Source organism: Aquila chrysaetos, chromosome 2 (assembly GCF_900496995.4).
Source record: "Aquila chrysaetos chrysaetos chromosome 2, bAquChr1.4, whole genome shotgun sequence".
NCBI classification, from domain to species: Eukaryota; Metazoa; Chordata; class Aves; order Accipitriformes; family Accipitridae; genus Aquila; species Aquila chrysaetos.
Window position 1 is genome coordinate 19632032 of NC_044005.1, and position 23485 is coordinate 19655516.

A 23485-nucleotide genomic window follows, 5' to 3' on the forward strand; every position below is an offset into this window, starting at 1 on the left:
GGGTTATTAAGGAACATCCAGCCCAGAGGAGTATTTTTCCTAGACCGTATCAGTTGGTCTGGTGTGCACTTTGAAAGGTTGATTGTATTCCATGTACCCTTTAATCCTTCACAGTGAAGCTGGTGGTGTTCTTGTTAACTCCTACATAAGCATATAATTTTTTCTGCAGTCTTTAGTACAATGGTCACTTGCAGTTTACAAGCTAATTACACATTATATATTTAATTTTAAACTTCTTCCAATTTCATTGGCCAGTGCTACTTTTTTTTTTTTTGTGGTATGAGAGGAAACGAGGTGTTAGGAAAAATGGCTCTGTGCCAATCATTATTTTACATATTCCTGCCATTATATCCTTTAGTTTCCTTTCTTCATTTAAAGCCAATCCCAATTCTCTCAAGATTTCCTAATATGGTCATTGTTCCAGGCTGCTAGTTATGTTGCTGCTTTTATGGGTCACTTTTTTTTAAATTAGTTTTTAACTTGGGTTTACCAGAACTGAACAAAACTTTAAATGTATAAAATGTATACTTTTCTAACAGGGACAAATTTATAGCATGCTTTTTAATACGCTTATTTTAAGGATGCTTTGCTTGGTTTTTAAATTTGTCATCTCTCCTGATGTTAGGTTAATAGAAAGATCTTGAATCTAATTTATATGAAGCTTCGCAACATACTTCAAGTTTGAACTTTATCTAAAATTGTAAAGACTATATGAACATTTTCAAGGAGAGGAAATGTTGATATCTTTAATATAGGCAATTTAGAAATGGAAATATTTATTTTAAATAAACTTTTTTTGCAATTGAACCTGTAGATGTTAAAAGGGCTTCAATCCTGTGGAGGAGGCAGGGAATCACCAGAGTTTAACTGCTTGTGAGTGATGGGGGAGAAGGAGAAGAGGAAAAGTGTGCCTGTCTGTTTTTACAGGCAGACTAAATCTGTTATTCATATAGTAATGCAGTGGAATCTCTTATTTGTGTATGTTCATGAAGTGGGGCTGACACTCAGAAGAGCTGAATCTGAAATAAAAGTTCCTATCACCAAACTATAACCTGGCATTGGTTTGCGTCAGTTCAAATGTTATCCCGTTACCAGCATAGTGGCTATAGTAATTTGTGCATTAGAGCATGCTTAAAGATCTGAGTAGATGTTCATGGATTTTTTGCTGGTTTTTTTGGTCTTCAGTTCCACTCCAGTAAGTATGAATAAACATCTCTCAAAATCTGCTGGAGAACTGAATTTGTCTGAAGTCCTTTTGCTATGGAGTGGGTTTTTGTTGTTGCATATCTAGGGGTCAGTTGGCTAATCACTGCTTTTAATTACACTTCTTCCACTAGAATTGGAAGTGTCATTTTTGTGCATGTTAGAAAAGAAAATAAGATAACTTTTATACTAGCTGGAAGAGTATAATTTTAGCAGTAATGTAGGGAGTATTACTGCCTACCCAGAAAGCTGGTTGATCCATTTGAAATTTTCCCTATGTGCACTAACTGTGCAGAGCTTTTCTTTTAAGCCAAGAAATCAAGTTTTTCTAGAGGATTAAGTGATTTATCTTTCAGGTATGCATTATCTTGACTGAAAAACTAGAAAGTGTTTGAAACCTAACTTAGCCTGACTACTAAGTGCTGGCATTTTGAAAATAAATGGAAAAGCAATTATCTTTAAAAAAAAAAAAAAAAAAAAAAAAAAAAAAAAAAAAAAAAAAAAAAGGTGGCAATAGCCTGAGTGGAAGAATCTTATTTTAGTGCTCCATTAAGAAACAAATCTGAAATTAATGTTTTCTTCCAAATTGTACAGAATTTAGTGAAGAATCAAAGTACATACCCGTTTTTCACTTGGGAGCAGAGGAACGTTTCAGCTGGGAAATGAGTAACAACGAAGTTGAGGAAGGTGTTCTAAAACTTAAAGTAGGGTTTATGTGCTTTTTAAAAAACATTCTGAAATATGTAACTTTAAATGTCTTTCAGGCTGATTATGCAACTTCTATTTAGTTTAGTAGTTGCTTTGTAATTTCAGATTGGAAGAGTTCAAAGTCCTGATGTTCCAAGAAAAGCTACGAGCACAGGAGCTTTGATATGAGTGCTTTAACATAGCTATTTTCAAGTAAAATGCCCCTGAGAGGGGTAGGAGAGCGGTTTATGTACCAGTAATTCCTCTACTTAGTATTTGCTTTTTATTAATGTTATGAGATAAACAAGACAAACTTAGGTTGTAAATGGTTTTTATTTTTGAGGTAATAGTTTTCAGAAATACACTGGAAGTGTATGCTCTTAAAGCAAAAGAGCTTTCTGGTTAAAGTGTAAAATCAGGTGGCTGTCATGTGAAAACCAGACTTAGCTAGCTTTCAGAGGTCTTTTTTGTGGCTTCTATATTTCACACCCTCTCCAAGGATATTGCTCTGTCAGAGCCCAGCATCTAGACTGCAATTTGGTGTAATCTCCATCATGGTTCACATGCTGAATCAAAGCCTGAGGAACCTGGACAAGATCTGTATGCCTTATGGTGCCATTACCTGTGCTGGAAGCAAGACCTTCCCAGTCTTCTCCATGAAGTTGTATCTCAGAGACTGGCTTTTTTTCAATAGAAATTTAACCCCCCCAAAAACAAAACAAAAAAACTCAACCAGTTTTTCTGCATGTAATTGATTTTTATTGGCTTACAAAATGTTTGACAAGCACAACAAAAAACCCAACTCCTTAGAGTTATTCATGTATAGGACTTGTCTATGTAGAAGTTGTTTCTTTTATCTGTTTTTCTTTTTCCACCATAACATAAATAGGAATAGCATAGGAATATAGCTCTCATGTTGGTAAGTGAGGAAGACTGGTTGGAAGCTAATCCATAAGTGCTTCTGTGGCACATATATACAGTGCTCACAGCTGGAGATTTTACAGTGATGAAATCTGTAAGATAAGGATTTATGTAAATGCTTGACATAAATGCACATCAAGACACTGTATGACTAGCTGTATGCTGTATTAGAATACAGTGCTAGCTACCCATCACTCTCTGAATCTGTTGAGATCTTGTTGCATACCCTACATCAGTCTCAAAACAAATTGGTCATTAAGTAAAGAATAGAAAGTAAGATGAAATTCAAAAACATTGAAATCCTACGAAGTGTCGCATTCTTTGTGTGAGATACCACGGCCATATTGGAAAGTAAACGAAATTACTTCTGTTGCAGTTTTCAAAGCAACTGTGTCCTGGAGATAACTGCTTTCATGTTTGTGTGGTTAGGAAACTAAGGCAGAATATATTCAAGATAGAGACAAAATTCACTGTTTTGTGATTGCTAACAAAAATGAGTTTTCAAAGGATACTTTAATATCTGTCATATCAGATGCTTTCCTCATCCTTACTTAAGATACTGTTCTTACTCTGTTAGTTTTCATTGAAAAAACAGAATACATTTGAATGCAAGGGGAAATTATTATTCCCTCAGATATTCAGATAAAATCATCTGTGAAGAATGCTTTGTCTTTCAATCCTTGTTGTGTGTTTGTTGCTCAGAATTGTGTCTTAACTTCAGGAGTTTAAAATAAGATTCCATTGTTATAGATAGGAAATCTGGCAGTTTTACATGGAGGACTAAGGTGGATATAAGCATGAAGGAATCACTTTTATTCAAAATAATCTCAAATAACTTTTGTAATAATTAGTAATACAAAGCACACTGAAAGAATAATGTTAGTATCTGAGTTGATGTTGAATTTTTATAATTTTAATAATTTGCAGTTGTAACTCTGACTCTAGCTCACTTTTTCTGAGAAGATACTTAGCGTTTTTTAGCCCATGTACTACAAGTCTTGCTGACTGTGGCTATTGCTTGTGTTTACAAGCATCATATTCAAGGTTTTGGTTTTATGTTGTGTTGTGATGGGCAGCAAACAAAACGGTATTGGATCCTTAAATTGGGGAGGGACTATTTAGTGTACTTCCCCTGCTCCCCCCAGAACGCTTGCTTTACTGCTGTATTTAATGCTCTTGTTTTTATTTCCTTCTCTGGTTTTGATATTGTTCTGAAGAACACTGCTTTGTATGCCAGGTATCACAAGGCATGGCTATGCCAGAAGATTTTTTTTCTTCTTTTTGTCCCTTCCCTTGCAACTTGTACGAAAGGGATTCGTAGGATCACACAGGTTGAAAGGGACTCTGAGGGGTCATCTGGGCCAAACCCCTGGTCAAAACAAGGCCAGTGTAGAGCAGCTTGTTTAGGGCCTTGGCCAGTTGTTCTGCATGTCACCAAAGATGGAGGTTCAAATTCTGATAAAGCTTGGGGCTTAGGTGTTTTGTGGACAATATTCATGAGATATATCACCTGAATGTGAGCTGCAGTAACCTACAGCTAATTGAGTCTTCTGAGTTCCTATCTGTTAATAATGATTTTTCTCTAAAGGGCAGTTAGTTGTTGTACCTGGATGACAGTTATTTTCACCAAGAGAAAGATTTTATAGTGTTTGGTTTTTTTATCATAACATCTTTTAAATATAGACTGCTTCTCGTTGAGCAGTTTCTTTCATTCTTTTGTACTTTTTTTTTTTTTTTCCTGTGTGTGTGTGTTTTAAAACACAAAGATAAGAACTGTTTGTCTGGGGTGTGAAGTTTATCTGGACTACTAATGTCAAAGCACTGTGGTGTCTGATGCCAAACCTGCTTTTTAAACCCAAGAGACTTCTTGGTGGTGATGGTGACAATTATATTTGTGCCAGAAGTTTGCTACTGCTGGCCTGAATGCTTGTACTCAGGTCTTCTGGTCCTGCATTGGAAGTTTGTCCTTACTGCCCCTTAATTTTCTTCCTGCACTTTCCTTGTATCATATTTACAGTTATCGATATCTCTCTCTGTTTAGGAGTGAGCATCTTTCCGTAGATGCAGTTAAAATATTTTCATTATTCTAAACAGAAATGCTGCCTGAAGTTTTCAAAGGAACATAAAAGTTGACCTTGTATCAGAATAATTAATTAGGTTCTAACATAAATTGTTGGGGTTTAGGGTGCAAATATGTAGACACAAGGATGCAAATTAGCCCTAAGGGCATCAATCTGTATAGACTTGTAATAGTAGATTGTACTGTTAAGTCCTGGTTCTCAGTCTTTAAATGGTATAGTGCTACTTAAAGAGTCAAGGTAGGTTGGTTTTTTTTTTTTCCTGAAGATTTAAAGCAGCAAACATTTTAATTAGTCTTTAAAAACCAGAAAGATGCAATTCAAAAGGCTTGACTCAAGCACGATCTGATGGGAGGCAGTCATATAAACACACATGTATGTTAACTAGCAGTGTCTATCTGTGGGCTGTCTTTGTCTTGTCTGAAGTTACTGAAAACATGTCAGCTCTGAGTGCATGTTAGTGTACCTTAAAATTCCTCATGTCAAGAATGGAAGGGATCTCAAAGTCATTTACAGACACTGTGGGATGTTGTTTTCTAAGTTAACCTGCCCTTTTGCTCTGGCATTCAATAAGCGTGGGGGGAACTGCTAACATGAAGGCACATCATAGTGAAAAGCAGGTAAAAGTTCTGTGCTTCCTAGGCTAGGCAGGAAAAGTATGTGCCAGAACAGCCATCACCCTCTTCTCCCCAATATTAGAAACTGTTAACAAATACAGGAAATGTACTTTGCTAAAAGCAGTGCAGTGTGGAGATCTACCATATTGTTCGTGGTATATTTTGCTTCATTACTTGTCTCTCAAAGCATTTAACTCAATTTTTGGGTGATTTAGATTGTAGTTTTGAAGTGTACTTTTTTTTTTTAGTATACTTTGTGTAGAAGATGCTCGACAAATCAGTATTGTGTTTGTGTTCGCTTGTGCAGTGGAGCAGTGTTAAATGCTTTATGAAGCAAAAACTAATTCTGCATTTTAAGTTGGATTTTTTTTCTTGTGGAATCTTACTGCTTTTTCCATGATACAGTAGAACTTCAGTCACAAGTTTCAGTCTATTGCAGATGCTTACAAAAATGTAATAGGTAACTAATAACAACCTGTCATGAAGTTCTTAAGGACTTTTAAAAGTTGCATACTTTTTCATACAGTATTTTTTTTTGTTCTTGTAACACATCAAAAGACGTAAACTTCATATGGGGAAAAAAAATGCTAATTCCTAAAATTTCATAAAGATTTAAATTAGTGTGATTTGAAGTTCTGCTACATAGTATATGTTTCATCTGTACTCGGAAATTAGTGTTTCAAGTTGACAAGTTCTTGGTCTTCCTCTCTTTTGACAATTTTGAAGGGAACGTTTCAGTTTTTTTGGCAAGTCTGTTTGGTTTTTTAAATCTTGTTATGGGGACACATCTGTGACTTTGCAATACAGTCCTTGAGAGAAAGCTCCATTCATGGGAAGTATGCACTTAGAGCAGAGGACTTAAAGCTGAGATTCCAGTGGTCTGGTTTCGGCTCTCAAAAATATTTGGCATGTGGTATTACTGAGTAGTATGTATTTTGGCTTTCCAAAGGTGCTGAAGATATCCAGCTTCCATTGAGTTCAGAGGTTTTCTTAAAATTTGGCCTACTGACTTTCTGTACTTACTTCATTAGTATATGAATTTATTCATTACCTATTAAGAGGCCTGCCAGTTTGAAATACATAAATAAATATAACCTTTCATGCAGTTGTTTCCATGTTAGATGTATACACAAGATCAGTTTTCTTTAATGTGTACTAACTGGTCACTCTATGGTCAAGCTCTGCTGTAATGTGGACTTTTTACCAACAATCATTATTTCTTGTGTGACTGCTGATTATTTCTTTTCAACCAACTGGTGGCTTACTTTGACATCACTTTCAACCTGTTCATACAGCTTTTGTTATTTGGAAATGCTAGTTCTTTTTAAGGGAGCTTTTATATAAAAGTATTTTAGAAGGTGAACTTGTGCTAGTGAAAGATGTCTGTCTGTGCTGGAGACTAAAGTTTCTGAAATACACTGATAATCCTTTATTATATAAAAAAGAACAGGGATGACCTCTGTAATGTAATCTGAAGAGTGAAATAAATGAGTAGGTCTCTAGGTAAAGTGGTAAGAGTTCTACAGTTCTGTGGCAAGATCTCTTGCATCAAACATTCTGGTTTCAGGTATTCTTCAACTAAATTTAAAAAAAACATCTGTGTAGAAGTGCTGGCTTTTTTTAAATTTGTACAAAGTTACAGTTCAGAAGATCAGTATTTTAAATATATTTGTAAATAAAGACATCAGAGTAAGGAAGGCAATTTCAACATCAGCTTTATAGTGCAGTGCAATAGTGCTTTTACTTATGAAAAGCTTACACAATATGTAATATTTCTTTTCTCTTTTGAGCCCATGTTAGGTAAGTGTTACGCAACTTGCAGATAAAATCACATCTTAAGATAATACAACTATATGAGAGCAACAATGATTTAATAGAAAACACGTGTTTGATCAAATAATTTTGTTTTGCAACTACACTTCAAATAGTGAAATGACTGTCCTATGTTGTGTTGAGGTTGCAGAATTCAATTGTTCAGCTCAGCAAAAAGCCAGCCCAGTCCTTCACCAGTTCAAAGACAAACTATATTAATATAAAACAAAACATTCTCAACTGCTTTTAAGTGCTATAAAAAACCAGATAGCTGAGATAACTGATATAGAGATGAGGAAAACATAAAGCTCTAAGACCATTCAAAATAATCTATTGTTTGAGAATAAACTTCAGATCTGCTAAAATTGTTTGTATGAATGATGCCTCCTCTCTGAGGGTCTTGAATCTCTTTGCAAAAGCTGTTTAGGCAGCAGAAGTAGAAAAAGCACAGATGAAGAAACTTGAGTTGCAGAAGCGACACCAAAAGCTAGCTGGAATTGAGAACAGAACACTGATCTCCCAGTCCTCTTCTGGACACACAGTGGGCCTTGCTGTGTTTGTGCTCTTTCCTCTCTGAAAAGGAGTTTAAAATTTTATATTACTTTCACTGAGGATTACAAGATTTACTCCTTTTTTATTTCCCTATTTTAAGGTGTCAAGAGGCAGCTAAAATGGAATGGTGGTGTGTTTTCTTTTTTTTTCAAAGCTTATACTTTGAAGCCTAATGTAATTGAAAATGAAAACCATTGTAGTAGTGAGACCAACTTCAGTTTTGTTTTTTCCCTCTTTGGGATGGTCACTTCTTACACTTTTCCTTGCTTTCTCTTGAACTATCTACTGATCATGAAAATGTTTCTTTTTTCAATAAATTGGCAGGGAATGTTGTTATGGTAATCAGTGGTCAGGTTCCCAGATGAGTGTAGATTTATCTCTCTCTATATATAGGTAGATAGATATATCTATCTCACAGAAAGGCGATGATGATATGCAGGGAAAAAAAAATTATAGCATGGATTTTAACAACTTTATCGAGTAATGTATTAAGGTGTTACTACATCCAAGTTGGAATACTGTCAAATTTTATGTTTATATACAGGAACTTGACGAGAGGAGTTGGTAGATTTAGAGAGTTACTAAGAGCTGTTGAAACAAGAACTACGCAAAATCTGCGAATGGTAAGTTATATTAAACCACATTCCTATTGCAGCATCTGAATTTTAGTAGGCAGGTAAAGCATAAATATATTGGCTGAGTTAGAGACAAATAATAAGATATACAGCATATTGATCAGGATCTGTTATCTACCACTTTATAAGGTTACATTTCCTGGCTTAAGTGAATGATTAAAATAAAAAGGAATGTTTGATACCCAGTCTCTCCCCTATTTCTCTTTCCTATTTGTGGTTATGATTAAAACCTGATTGGTCTCTGTCTGACCATACTTTCAACCTTAATCATAATTGCCCTATTTATGACTTACCATAGTTACAAAGGGTGTCTTTTCATGTTTTTTGTAAGGTAATGGGAGTGAGGACAGAGTGCGGAATCTTTCAATGTATTCTATTAAGTTGGAAGTTATCAAGTTATTTCTTTATTTTTGTGATAAAACCTCTTAAAGGAAAATAATAAAAGCAAAACCATGAAAATTTGTTATTTATTTTATCAAAAAATAAACCTTTACCAAAAGAGTGATGTATCTTTTTTGCATCTTTTATACAGTAAAAGGCTAAGGCATATATCTTTTGCTCTAATGTGATGATTTTCAAAATGTCCTAGATTAGTTTCCTAATATTAGGCCTTTAAAACTCCAGAGTAGTAATAGGGATGGTAACTGGTTTTCTTAATTCATTTAATAGCTGATTCCTAGTAAGGATATTAAAATTATTAAAAACCAGACTTTCAAAGGAGAGGGATAATATTGCAAACTTTAATAGAATAGGAGATGAAGGGCTTCTTGTGGTGTAGGAATTAAGGTGAAAGTTGCAGGTCATATGGTGCTGTCTGTGGCTTAAACATTACACATCTATTGCTGGGAAATGTTGCTGGGAAATACTGCCAATTCTGATGCAAGTGTAGATCTTGCCTTCTTTCCTGCCCTGGAACTAATCTCTGAGTTTTCATCATCATCCTATGTAGTCATGCAGCTTGTATACATATGTATTAAACATTAAAGAGATTAACCTGATAGTTATGGATTATAGGATGACTTCAAAGCTTTAAATTAATATTATTTACTTAAATAATATTTATGTAAGTATTTCTATATTTAAATATATGGTGCCAAGAATAGCTGGTCAAAACAAACTTTTTCATGCTGATCTACAGCCTCGTTATGCTCTTGCTGAGCCTTACTAACAGTAGCAAACACCAGCACCTTCAAGTACAAGTTGTCAGAAGCCCCAGTCAGTTGGGGTTTGGACTGTAACTGTTTGTGGTGGGTTGACCTTGGCTGGCTGTCAGATGTCCACCCAGCTGCACTCTCACTCCCCTTCCTTAACATGATGGGGAGAAAATAAGGTAGAAAAGCCTGTGGGTTGAGGGTAAAGACAGGGCGTTTGCTTACCAGTTACTGTCACGGGCAAAACAAACTCAACTTGGGGGAAATTAATTTATTGTCAATTAAAAGAGAGTGTGATGGTGAGAAACAAAGAGAAAAACTAGAACAGCTTCACCCCACCCCCTTTCCTCAGGTTCAACTTCAGTCCTTCATTCTTGAGTCTTCGACCTCCTCTCCCTACCCTCGCACTCGCTGAGTGATGCATGGGGGGTGGAGGGTGGTAGTGAGTCCATAACAGTTCCTCTCTGCTGCTCCTTACTCCTCATGCTTTTGCCCTGCTCCAGTGCAGGGTCCCTCCCATGGGCTGCAGTTCTTTGAGGGAGTATCAACATGCTCCGCCATGGTCCTCTCAGCAGGCTGCAGTGTGGACATCTGCCCCGCTGTGGTCCTCTGCATGGACCATAGAGAAGTATCTGCTCCACTGTGGTCTCTCCCACAGAAACATCTGCTCCAGGCCTGGAGAGGCAGTAGAGGTTATTGAGCACAAAATATCTGAATGTGCTCCTGGATGTGCTCCACTCTTAGGAGAAACAGTTGGTGTTGTTGATACTTCAGAAATATCTGGATTTAACTGATACAATTGAAAAATTGTTCGTTATTGCCATTTTTTTCCTTTGTGTTTAGAGAATTGAACTGGGTACTTGTACCTTTCAAACAGCAGTATGCTTGGTTTTTTGGATGTTTTAAAATAACAGAAAATATATTCTACATGATTAATCTTCATTAAAAATAATCCAAGCATTTTTGAAGATTTTGTGTTCAGCATTTCTAAGGAAAATATTTATCTTTCACTTTTACAGACGATAGCAAGACAACTGGCTGAAATTTTGTTACGAGGCATGTGTGAACAGAGTTATTGGAATCCACTGGAAGATCCTCCTCACCAATCACCCCTAGATGATCCACTTCGAAAAGGTTCAAATACTAAGAATTACGCGCTCAGTAGAAGACCGCGGGTATACACTGGAGAAAAGTATGGCTGAGTTTATACCTCTCTTCTTTCTATAATTGCAGTTGTTACCCAGTGCACTGGGTAATTTAGTTTATATTTTTGAAAATGTAGAAGGAATTGGGCAATGTGAATGAGAGTGTTTCCCATGCTGTGTGTATATATATATTCCCTGAAGAGAACTAGGGAAGCAACATGCTTCTCCAAGCAGAAGTTTGCACTGTATGCACGAGACCTTTTGTTCTCAATTCTCGATATTTTTTTTTTTTTTCTCTGTACTGGGGTATGTGGTAGAGTCAATATCTCTTCTTATACCTGGGATACAAAAGAAAACACAAACTGGGTGGCATGTCTGAGATTGCACATTTTAAAAGTTGTGGGCTGTTTCTAGACCTCTCTTCTGCTTTATCATAGAAAGGAAAGAGTTAGCAATATGGAGATTCAAATTCATCCCTGAAACATCATAAAAAACCAAAACGTATCTAGCAATTTATCTAACAGTTTCAAAGGTAGTTTATTTCCCAAAGCAGCTACCTTTTAATCTTCTTTGGTTAGTTTTGGCATATACAATGGTTAATTCTAGAGTAGCTTTGGCGTGTGTCGCTTCCTTCTTGAAAATGTGTGGCTTTTTTCAGAACCGATCACCATTAGTATTAGTATTAATATTTATTAGTATTAAATGTGGGTAGCCATTTCCTTGAATTTGAACTTTTTTCTTAAAAGTTAATAGCTTGTTGTTTATTTGTGTCTGATCAAATGAAACATGGTTTCTAAGATAAAGTTGTTTTCCTTAGACACACTCTGACAGTGCCTAAAATATATAATATGACAAAATTTTGCACTTCATTATAGTCCTTGTGTGTAGCTTGCTGCCTGAAAGTAACATGCTTGTGTCAAAGCATATTGTTAAAATCTTAACCACTTGGATGCATCTTTTTAAATTTATTTTTTATGCTAGTGATACTAAGTTTGATCTGATGAAACTTTGTTGCATGCTTGTTTTACATAATCTGTAACCTTTGCACTGCTCTACTTGTATTCTAAATGCAAGTCCTTGTGGGATCTTGTATTTTGTATACATATATATATTTAATATAGTCAACAACTATTGCTTGCTTGTTTTGATACATGCTGGAAAGCACTGTGAGCCAGAGAACTGAGAAATAGATTGTCACAGTGGAGATAATGATCTAGCCGAGATTGTGATTTGCTGTAGTAAGAGAGTGCTAAGTAATGCAGATGGAGAAGATTGAAATTCCATTTAAACTTAAGAAAAAAAATTTACGGAAGAGGTTGTAGAGTCTGGAGAATATCACTGGAGATATTCAAAATCCAACTGGATGTAGTCCTGGGCAACCTGCTAGCTGACCCTGCTTTGAGTGGAGGGGCTGTACTAGACAATCCTCAGACACCCCCTCCAACCTCAGCTATTCTGTGGTTCTGTGAAATCGGTGTGATCTGGGAATCTCTTTTCAGGAGACTGTTGTCTGTTCCATATGAAATTGTTGACCCTTTTTTTCCAAATAATTTTTTTTTTCTTTTTAATATTGTTGTCTAGCTGGATTAAAACCAAGGCGTTGTGAGTTTTTTAATTTCAGTGTTGTCTGATTATGTCTAGGGTGTGAAGTCATTAAAAAGCAGTCTTTTGAGCTTTAGGAAAAGATGCAGGCGTCGACTTGAACATTCAATTTGCCAAAACAACTACTGTGTTTCTCTGCAAGTACACAATTAACAAACTGTACATGCAGGCAACCTTTTTGGTAAAAAGGAAATACCAGGTTTGTGGATATACCTTGATCCCTGCACTTAAAAAGTATGCATTTATTGCCCAAACACAAGAAAGTCTCTGTTACGCAGAGTCACCCATTTTCTCAGTCAAACTGTTTGGTTTCACACAGCAAATCCTAAAGAATAGTCTGTTCCTCTCTTACAGTATATATGCCTTGTTAGTTAATATGAAAGCTTTTTTCCATAATGTGACCTTGTTATGTGCAAAAGAGTCTGCTTCTGTGGTAGATTGCTTATAGAAGTAGTCCTACCTTAAGTTCTGAAGAGATGTTTTGGTTTAGTGTTCACAGTATCTTTATATTGTAATGTAAAATACTGTCATACTTCAGGCATTTGAGTTGTTTAGCTGCATTTATTGCAGATTTCCATTCATGAATACTTTACACAGCAGCAAGCCCACGTAATTGTGGTGTCATTATTACTAGCAAGTAGAATGGCCTTATCTTCAAAGATTTCTAGCAATTCTCCTTCCCTGATCCAGACTACTTATAGCAGGTTTCTCAGGCTCAGTCTTTCAAACTTATGTTCTTCATTCTCAACTCATGCTTTTGTAGAAACATGCCTTCTGGCGAAAGTGGGGCTTTGTTCAGTGTAATTTTCTTGTTCTTGGGACATGCAAGTTATGAGTTCCATGATTTCAACAGAGCATGTAATTAAGTCCTTTTCTTTTGGCACGTCAGAGTCATTAGTACCAGATCAGATAAAACATGTCTAGCCAAGTATCTCATCTCCAGCAGTGAATGAAAGTAAGTACCTAAGACAATGAATAGCAAAACAGATATGTAGGAAAATTCTTCCTAGGTATTCATCTGACCACCAACTCTGAGTCTGATATGTACTATTTTTTTTTTTAAATATCTTGCCTGATATATTAAGTAACTGCATTGTGTTCTTCTGAGGATGGTGAATGTGATTTGGCTAATACCATTTATGATTTTGTAGATCTCTGTGTTACTGCCTCCTCAGTTTTCTGTATCCTCAGTTGAAGAACTGTTTAACTTCTTGGTTGGCCTTTGGTTAGTAGCCATTTCATGCTTCCAGTTGCCTGTTTTGCTCTGCCCTGTTGCCTTGGAATTACTTTACTCGTATGCCTGCAACTGTCAGGAGACATAGAAAGTGTCTGAGTTCAGTCAACTAAATTGAGCTTTTTGCATACACATGTCAAAGAATTTTCCCAGTAATTTCTGCATGAAGAGGATCTTCACTGTTTGAGACAAACATCAACTTATTTACCAAAATATATTCACAGCTGTAGGAGAAAATAATGTTTGCTTTCATTTTGATAATTGACTTTTTAGTAGTCCTTTTTAGAGCAACTTCCCTTTGTTCTCTGAGAAAGTAATTTCTCTAGCAACTATTTCCAGTCGTTATTCTGCTTTCTGCGAACCATTGCTAGTCAGTCAGGTTAAATCTTCTTCCAGGTTGCTAAATTCTGCATTGAAGACTGGATAGGTAAATGGGGAGGTCTCTGACTCTTTCTTTTCACTCCTCGTTCCCTGCTCGGGGTGGTTCTTATTCATGAGTAACTGTGTTTTGAAATTTCTTTGTTATGTAAAAAATAAAAGTGTCTTCTGAGATTAAGAACACACTTCAAAATCTGGTAAGCAACTTGCATTGATTAAAAAATAAAAATCCAACAACAAAACAACTTCCCTGGGGTCTTAGCTGCTGTATATTACCACAATACGTTCGCAATGTTGCTTTACAAACTGCCTGGAGTTCAGCTGTGTTTTAGTTTCCATTTCCTTTCAGGCTTTTAATTACTGCTCAAATTTCTAGTGCATTTAAAAAAAACCCAAAAGATGTTTTAATATCAGACAAGTTTTGTTTCCTGTCTGCAATTTGTTGTAGTTTAAGCACCCTTGGGACGATAGGAATTGCTTATTAACAACAAGAAATTATTTTCTACACTTAAACAGTTAATTGTGGAACTATTGGTCTGAATTAACAGGAAATCGTACTTGTGGTAATCCAGAAACAGTTTAGAGAAAGAAATCTGAAGAGTTAAAGCATAGTCACTGGTTGGGGTTTTTTTGTATGTGTGTGAGAGAGAGAGAGAGAATGAATGAATGAATTCCTACCAGTCATGTACCCAATGCAGATTACTGTTGTCTGTCCACCAGCATAGAAAAGTATTCAGAAAGCATCCAGTGTTCAGAGAAAGCAGGAAAGATTGCCAACTAGTCCTATACAAACCTTCAGTATTAAGTCATAAGGAAGTGTACTTCATTAAAACCAAAATATTTTAACTGCTTGGAAGTAACAGCGGTTATGGCAAGCAGGCAGAGGTTGCCATGGCTCTGTTAAAAATACTCCCAGCTATTGATTGCATCAGGAAAACAATTCTCGAGCATATCTGATGAAAGACTAATAGAATTATTTATCCACATATTGCCTAAAATACAAAAGTTATCTTGTTCTTGTGAGAGAGTTTCTTGTTGCTGACCTTTGAATCAGTGATGGTGATGTAGAATCAGCTCAGATCGATTAGCCAGAGGCTAGTAAAACTATGGGTACAGTTTTTATGGTTGTCAAATTGTGTGCAATTTTGGGATATTTGAATGTGTTCAACTCTGACAGCTGTGGTGGTTTTGTTCTCTTACTGTGTTTGGCCAACTTTCCTGAAATGCAAATTTAGAGCAGTGCAAAGAAATGCATTTTAACCAATTATTTTTTCTATGCAAGTTACTCTCTGTTCTGGAAATTTTCCAGTTTTTACAGTACTCTTACTATATTTGTGTAAGCTACTCCTAAAAATAATGTGTTCTGCTTAAATAATTAAATTCTCATTTTGAACAGCATCTTTTGTCCTCAAGAAAATACAGAAGAAGCCTTACTGTTGCTGCTTATTAGTGAATCTATGGTAGGTAAAATAGAGCGATTGTGTGTATGCTGTGTGTGTGTTTTCCTTGCTTTTTTTAAAATGAAAATAGAACATTTTTTGTCATGCCTTACTTTGACTTGTGTTTCATTTTCTGTTAGGAAAGCAGGCAGTTACTTCTGAAATGCAAGCTTCTGTTCCTCTGAGCCAGCAAGATGAGGTCTGCAAGTGTTATGAATAGGAGTTTTTCTCCTTTAGAGTGGCTGAACTTAGCTTCCTTCTAACCATAGGCAGGTGAACACAAAGCCAGGTCTTTCATTTGACATCACTTATGAGTATGAACCGCTGTTACACCAGCTTGTTGCCATTCAGACAGACTCAAAATGTAAGTTATTTTTGTTGTAAAAACCAAATCAAAGACTACTAGATGAGCATAATAAACATAGCCAAAAAGTATTTTCCATTGTGCATTAAACCTCAAATATCATTGAAAATTGTAAATGATTTTTAATGATACTGGCATTCAGCCTTTGCTACTGGATTTTTTTTTCTTTTTTTTTAGTGTCCTCATTTCATCAATAGGTGATTCCTTTCAATGGCCTACTTGTGCCTTTTGTCAGCCTTTCATATTTTCCTCTAGTATGATTGTACTAGTCATCTATCAACTGCCACGTACTGACATTCTCATACCAGGTCACTTATATGTTCTCAGATGGCAGAAATGAAAAGCTGAAGCTGGAATTTTGCTGTTTTTCTAACTGGAGGGGTGGAACCTCTAGAATCTGAGGCATCATATAGTAGTCTGTCTCACCGCACATCAATGAGACTTAGTCTTTTAAGTTCTATAGGTGATTCAAATGCTTTCATGCTCTGGCATAATTTCTGTTTTGATACAGTTAAATAAGATCAGAAAGTTTTAGGGAACATTGTCCTATTTGAACTATTTTAAAGTGGCAAATATTTACATTGTAGGGCGAACTACTTTCCTTATTCCTAGTGATCTGCCTTGCAATGTTCATGACAGAATCTGTCACCAGAAAACTAGACTGAGCAAACATTTCCATATATCATGTTGGTTTTGCTGCAGTACATACTTACCACTGAAAGGGACCGCCTGTGCCTGTGTAAGGTGCCTGAGCAGCTCGTGGAGAGACACACAATTCTGATGTGAACTGTGGTCATGGTGTGAAGTGGAAGCAGTCTCAGTTCTGCAGGATCTGACTACTGATTACTGTATTTGCATGTGTACTTCCTTGCATATCAGTGTTAAGAAGCCAAAAACCAAATTAAAAGTACTGTCCTGTTAAGTCTCGTTTCAGGTTACTTACAGCTTTTCCTTTGTGAATTAGATCTGCCTAATTACATGAAATGCTTGTCACTGTAGAGCATATACCTTTAGCAAGCTTTCAATACTTTTTTTCTTTACAAGTAATTATTGCAGGTTATCTGAGGCAAAAGAGTATATTTTGGGGGAGTATAAAATCTTTCACGATTGACTTACTTTGGCTAAGTCATTTGTTCAAATTAGTTTTGGAGGAGGGAAAGGGGAAGATTGAGCATAAAAATATTCATCACTACAAACTTATCTTTCTGAGAGTTGAGAGCTGTTACTTCAGCTTCAGTGCATGCTAACTTTCTCTCTGTAGTAGTTATGAAGTAGGATGTGATTTACAATTTTGAAACCAGTATTTGGGAAAGAAATAAGAACAGTTACAGAAGATTGAGTAATCATTGCTGGTTTGAGATGGTGTTGTTTTATTAAAGTAGTATGATCCCTTCCTTGCATTGTCTATGAATTAGTAAAAACACAGATAAGGTGTCAAGACTTCTGTCCTTCAAGAACTTATTCAAGTAAATATTGAAAAATAGAATGAGGATCTGACATTTAAGTAGCATTTTGTGTAAGTAAAAGTAATCAAATCACTGTGTATATACAAGCCGTAAATCGTCCTGCTAGTTTCAGGGAAGTGGTGCACTCTAACATCATAACTTCTTATTTGTATTAGATCTAGTGCAACGTATATCCAGAAAATTGAATCTTGGTAGTGGATTACAAATGCTACTTTTGTGTCACCTTGAGTTCCCTTAATTTCTGAATTCAGAAAGGATGCTTTGAGTAAGATTTAAATTGTAATATTTATGAAAGAAATGCTTTGGGAAAGATAGTTGTGTGCTTTTCAAGTGTTCTAATTCTCTTATAGGTACATTTCAGAGTACAAAATGTCTCTTTTAGCCTCATGACTGCTGCTACAGTGTATTGTCATGCCTAATGAGGAAAGTCAGCTGCAACTCTGCCATCACTCTTACTGTAAGATGTCCTTGTATTCTAGCTGTTACACTTGTGAAGTATAGACCAGCCTTTCCTTACCTAGGCTGGAACGAGTAGAAAGGTGGGATCTGAAGGACTGACATCTTCATGTTACAGTATGTGTACATGTTGCTGCATGTCAGCTGAGCTGCAGTAACAGAATGACTAAGATTGGAAGAGACTTCTGGACGTCATTTTGTCCAATCCCCCTGCTCAAGTAGGGCCACCTGGAGCAGACTACATCTGTGTTCAGGTGCCTTTTGAATATCTCCAAGGACAGAGACTCCACAACCTCCCTGGGAAACCTCTGCCAGTGCTCAGTCACCCTCACAGTAAAAAAAGTGTTTCCTGATGTTCCCTCTGTGTTTCAGTTTGTGCCCATTACCTCTGGTGCTGTCACTGGGCACCACTGAAAAGAGCCTGGCTCCATCTTCTTTGTACCCTCCCTTCAGGTACACATTGATAAGGTTTTCCCCCTGAGCATTATCTTCTCCAGGCTGAAGAGTCCCAGCTCTCTCAGCCTTTCCTCACAGAAGAGATACTCCAGTCCCTTATTCATCCCAGTGGTCATTTGTTGGACTATCTCCAGTAGCTCTGTATCTCTGTTGTACTGGGGAGCCCAGAATTGGACCCAGTGCTGCAGGTGTGGCCTTACCAGTGCTGAATGGAAGGGGTGGATTGCCTCCCTTGACCTGCTGGCAATGTTCCTGCTCATGCAGCCCAGGATACCACTAGCCTTCTTTCCAGCAAGGGCACATTGCTGGCTTCTGTTCAACTTGTTGTCCACCAGGACCCCCAGGTCCTTTTCTGCCAAGCTGCTTTCTAGCCTGGTGGCCCCCAGCATGTACTGGTGCCTGGGGTTGTTCTTTCCCAGGTGGAGGACTTTGCACTTCCAAGTCTTTGTTGAGGCCTTTGATGAGGTTCCTGTCAGCTCATTCCTCCAGCCTGTTGAGGTCCCTCTGGATGGCAGCACAGCCCTTTGGCATATCAAGTTCCTCCTTCTAGTTCTGTATCATCAGCAAACTTGCTGAGGGTACTCTGGCCCATCATCCAGATCATTAATGAAGATTTTGAACAGGGCCAGGCCCAGTATCGATCTCTGGGGTACACTGCTAGTTGCTGGCCTCCAGCTGGATTTCGTTTCACTGATCACCACCTCCTGGGCTAAGCCTTATGTGTTATTCCTAGCTGATGGTAAAATGGCTGAGCATATCCTTTCTTCCACTGTGGGTGAACTAAGTTATACTGCTCACCTTTGCCTCAGGCTCAAAGGGTAAGCGTGGCCAACTGACACACAGCAGTTTAACTAATAGTCCCCTTAGTACATCTGAGACCGTGGCAGTTCTGAAATACCGAGCACTTAAGTTTGTACGTACATTCTGTTTTATAATTATGCAGAAAATGATTGTTCAAATATTTAAGATATCTTTAATACTTACAAGGCATCCTCTCCTATAATACTGCTTTGGCATTGTCAGCCATTTTTTCACAAGAAGTGCTAGTTCATAGCTTGTTCTGTACTTGCAAGGAATTGAGTCAAATAGCAATTAAATGTGAAGTTAAAAAGGAAGAAGTTCTTGAAGCTGACTAAATATTTATGCAGTGTAGAAAGCAGAAGCCAAAGATGTCTTGATCAAAAGAAAGCAAAATGTCTCTTTTGGGGCGTGTGTGCAGGGGTGTGTGTTTTCAAACCAAGCTGTGGATTATTCAGTTGATAATTCCTGAAATGTCTGTACATTTTACGCTCTATGTATCTCTTTGAAAATTTCTTTCAGTATTTAATTATTCTGATTTAAAAAATGTATTGAGTATGTTCAGAGCTTAAAATGTTACCCTTCTAAAGCAGAGAAACAATTTATTATCCCTTAATGTGTGTCACTCCTCACCTCTGAAAAAGGGGGAAATAAGCTGCCCATTAAAATTTAGTGTATATAAGTAAATGTATTAAGGGGGCCATGCCCAGTGTAATTAAAAAAAAAAAAGGAAAGGAAGGAGGAGGAGAGAGAAGGATCTTTAACTTCTGACTTCAAACTACCACCTATACTAGCATTTGTATCAATGGGAATATTAAACATCAAGAAATCTAGAAATAGATAAGATATCAAGATAAGGTATAAGCTTGAAAGTATAGTGGGAGAAGTACTGGGTAGTTCAATACAGGTAGTCTTAGCTACTGGGAGACCTGAATTTTTTCCTTAGCTCTTTAACAAGATTTCTCTGTGAACATGGTCGATTCGTTTAATACAGTTCTAGCTCAGCTCTCTTCCTTCTCAAAAGGAAAAGTTTAATTAAGGAATTAGGTTTGCAATGTGCCTTTCACGAAACAGTATTGAAAGTATAAAGCCTTATTGCAAACGTGGCCTGATTCCAAACCTGTGCTCAGAACCAGGGACAGTTTTTTACTTCTCGCTAGTAAATCCTGAAGGTGATTGTGTGGTTATCCTGGGCTGGTTACCAATCATAAGTGAGAGGATAGTGTCATAATGTTATGAAGAGAAAAGAAATTGATTTCCTTATTTTACAAAAGCTGAAATAGAGGATTTGAAGATCCTTCTAATATGTTTTACTAGCATACAAAAAACTAAGTTAAATTTTAGAAGATGAATATACATTATATTAAAAAACCCGTTATTTGGTTTCTAAGAACTCTTCAATAATTCTAAATACATTACCTAATCTATGTAGTTTGAATCAAGTAATTAAAATCAAGTAATTAAAAATAGATCCATATAGAAACATAAATCTTGCCACTAACATATAAAATTGGTGATTCTTGCTGTCTATAAATTAGTAGCAGATACTGTCTCTCTGTATCACCTATATCAACTGCTGACTGTCAGTCTGAATAAAATGGTAGTTACTTGAGCAAAAATATAGGTTGGATTACAATGCTTTACTTTTGTTTCTTTTTTCGTGGCATGTTTCAGGCTAACCGTGATGCTGTATTGAGCAGAATACCAGAACACAAAAATGATCGTATCATCAGTTTGCAAAGTGCATCTGTAGTCTACGATTTACTTACTATAGCCTTGGGAAGAAGAGGCCAATATGAAATGCTCTCAGAGGTTTGTTGATAATAGTGAATATTCAACTGTGTCTTCACTACTTATTTCTGTTAATCATGTTAATTGTGATAGTACTTAAGGGCTAAGCAAATATAGGACACTGTCATTCTGACTACTGTATAAATACAGTAGGTAGTTTCCACCCCAGAAGGTTTACTGTCTAAATTTATACAAGTGACTTGAGGTGGTCAAGCACAGAAATTGTGTGAAAGGTGTGGTAAATGTTTAATGGCATAGAAATTCAGATGGTCTTTAGGCAGGGAGGCGTGGATCTGCTTAAAAGGATACACATTAAATGGAGACAGGACGAAGGAACGGCAAAAGATAAAACCTGTTATATCAATGATATATCAAAAGCTGTGATATCAATGATAAATATAAATACCTAGAAAAAGGATTTGTGATATTTTATTTCAAAAGAAAACTTTCTTTTACACTTCATAATATTTGTAGTGCTCCAAAGTCCTCGTAGTTTGTAAAATGGCTTTGAAGTTAATAAAATGGAAATGTATTACTTTTTCAGGTCTGTAGGAAAGTGCGTTCTCTGTCTCAAATGTCTTGTGTTTTATTATGCATCTTGAATGTGTTTTGTTAGATTGTGGCGACTTCTTCAGGAAATTTTCAAGTATCATTAACAGTTTTATATCTGAGAAACAACTACAGCTCTTTGGGCAGAGCAGAGCTTTCTGCTGATAAAAACGGTGCTCACCCAGCAGCAGGATACTGTTGCTGACCACTGTTAATTATTGGTATCCAGAAGGAATACTTCAGCATGTGTGGTAGGAAGGCATATCCATATCCAGGGGTTGATTTGCTGAGAAATGGTTTCTCTCTACCATAATAGAGGACTCTTATTAAGAAAAAAATGACACGCCCCTCCCCCCCCACAAAGTTCTTCTCTGGATATGTTATGTTGATAGTCACCCTTTAACCTGCATCTCCTGTGATGTTAAAGCTCTGAATTTGGGTATTCTTCTTGAAAGTACTTCATAGCTGCAAGTTACGCACAGAAGTCAGTTTTAATCAGTCCAATAGAAAGTCTTTCACAAAACTAAAGAGTATGAAAGGTTGTACAGGACTGTCATCCTACAACATAATCTAATCAGGAATATTTCCATTTACTTGCCACTACAGACACTATCACCTTCATGGAGGTCACCTCTAGGCGATTGTACCAAAGCTGCAACAGATAACTCTCCATATAGTTTAGTCTAGAACTTTTGAAAGGATAGAAATCGACAGGTACTGTAAAAAAAAAAAAAAAAAAAAAAAAAAAAGCCAAACCACCTTCCCCCCCCCCCCCAAAAAAAAAACCAAACCCAAACACTTGAAAATGTAACTGATTTCTTTTTTCTTTAAGCAGCTGGCAACCTTTCCTTTTTTATATACTAACCTAGCAATGAGGCAGGGGTAGTGTAGCCCTGGGTTCCAGTTCTGATTCTTTTATTTTGTCTGTGATGTTGTGGTGGGGTTTTTTTTGTTGTGGTTTTTTTGTCTGTTTTTAACTGTTAAACAACCATTATATTAATGGGAACATCACAGTTTCCTGGGATTCCTCCACTGTCTCCTTTGGGACATTTTGGGTAGCATTTATGTCATAATAGATGCAACTTCTTGTTTGCAATTCTTCTTGCCTTTCTTAATAGAGAAGTTTTTTGGCTTCACCAGGAAAGCTAGAGGTATCTCTGTTCTTCGCCATGTATCTTGAAGTCTAGGACATTACCGTGAAGGGTAGGAGGAAAGTCTTATAGTCCCCTCCCATGGAGAAGAGCATAGAGCTTGCTTCCCTCACTGCTTGTGTGATTAGTTTAGCCCCTGTAGCTGACAGACAAGCACCACTGCCTGTTGCTTTTCCTTCTGTGTTTTGAGCACAGTTGAATGTTCTGATGGAAGGTGTTTTAACTTGACTTAGATCTTTGATTTAAGTGCCTTTTAGAAGCTGCTTGTGCTGGTGGTGATCTTGGTTACAAACAAAAGCAGAACCACGAGTATCTGGAAAGTTAAAGAACCTCCTCCATGTTTGACCAGCTTCTTAGTTGAGGGTTTTTAGCCATTGCCTTGGGCTTTGACACCTGAAGTCTACCTAAGGCTTGTTTTAAGGTCTTTTCGTGTTCTTTTTTAATCTGGGTCTAGCATCTTTGTAGTTATATTCCATCAAAATTGTATGTATATTCTTTTGAAATGTTCTCTTTGAAAAATAGAAAATAATTCTTACATGTTTGAAAAATGCTTTTCAATACAGAATAATTAAAATGTATTTATTATATGTCCATGAAGTATCTATTCTGAACATCAAAAAATCATCTTATGAAGACCTGGTATAATAGACGATACTTATTTTAGGATATGGATACTCTAGATACTAAACAGCTGCAGCATGAGCTTATCAGGAAATGGTTAGAACATCTCATTTGTTCCAGTTCTCATCCAAAGCACAGTGGAGAACATAGACTTCAAGAAACTCTTACAGTTTAGTGAGTGGTTAGAGGATATCTGCCCTCAAACCCTGTGGCCCATAGTCTGAAGCTTTTATAATTTAAAGTATTACAATAAACAGAAATTCAGAAATGTAAAAATATTCTGTTCAGTTATGTCATAGGCATATAATTTTTTGCTGGCTTCATTCTCTGTGAGCTAATTATGATTGCACTAGTGGAGCTGTTGTAGGTTCAAGTCAGA

The 23485-nt window shown here is 36.7% G+C and overlaps 1 protein-coding gene across 6 annotated transcripts in view; it reads left to right on the top strand.

Moving 5' to 3' along the window:
* The window catches only part of TTC7B (tetratricopeptide repeat domain 7B), a 143620-nt gene that overhangs the window by 41035 nt on the left and 79100 nt on the right, over nt 1-23485 (top strand). For all 6 annotated transcript variants that reach the window (XM_030006513.2, XM_030006453.2, XM_030006519.2 and 3 more), the window contains 4 exons: nt 8415-8493; nt 10676-10848; nt 15412-15475; nt 20669-20806. In XM_030006513.2, coding sequence (XP_029862373.1) covers nt 8415-8493; nt 10676-10848; nt 15412-15475; nt 20669-20806 — 454 coding nt within the window. The remainder of the gene's footprint in view (nt 1-8414; nt 8494-10675; nt 10849-15411; nt 15476-20668; nt 20807-23485) is intronic.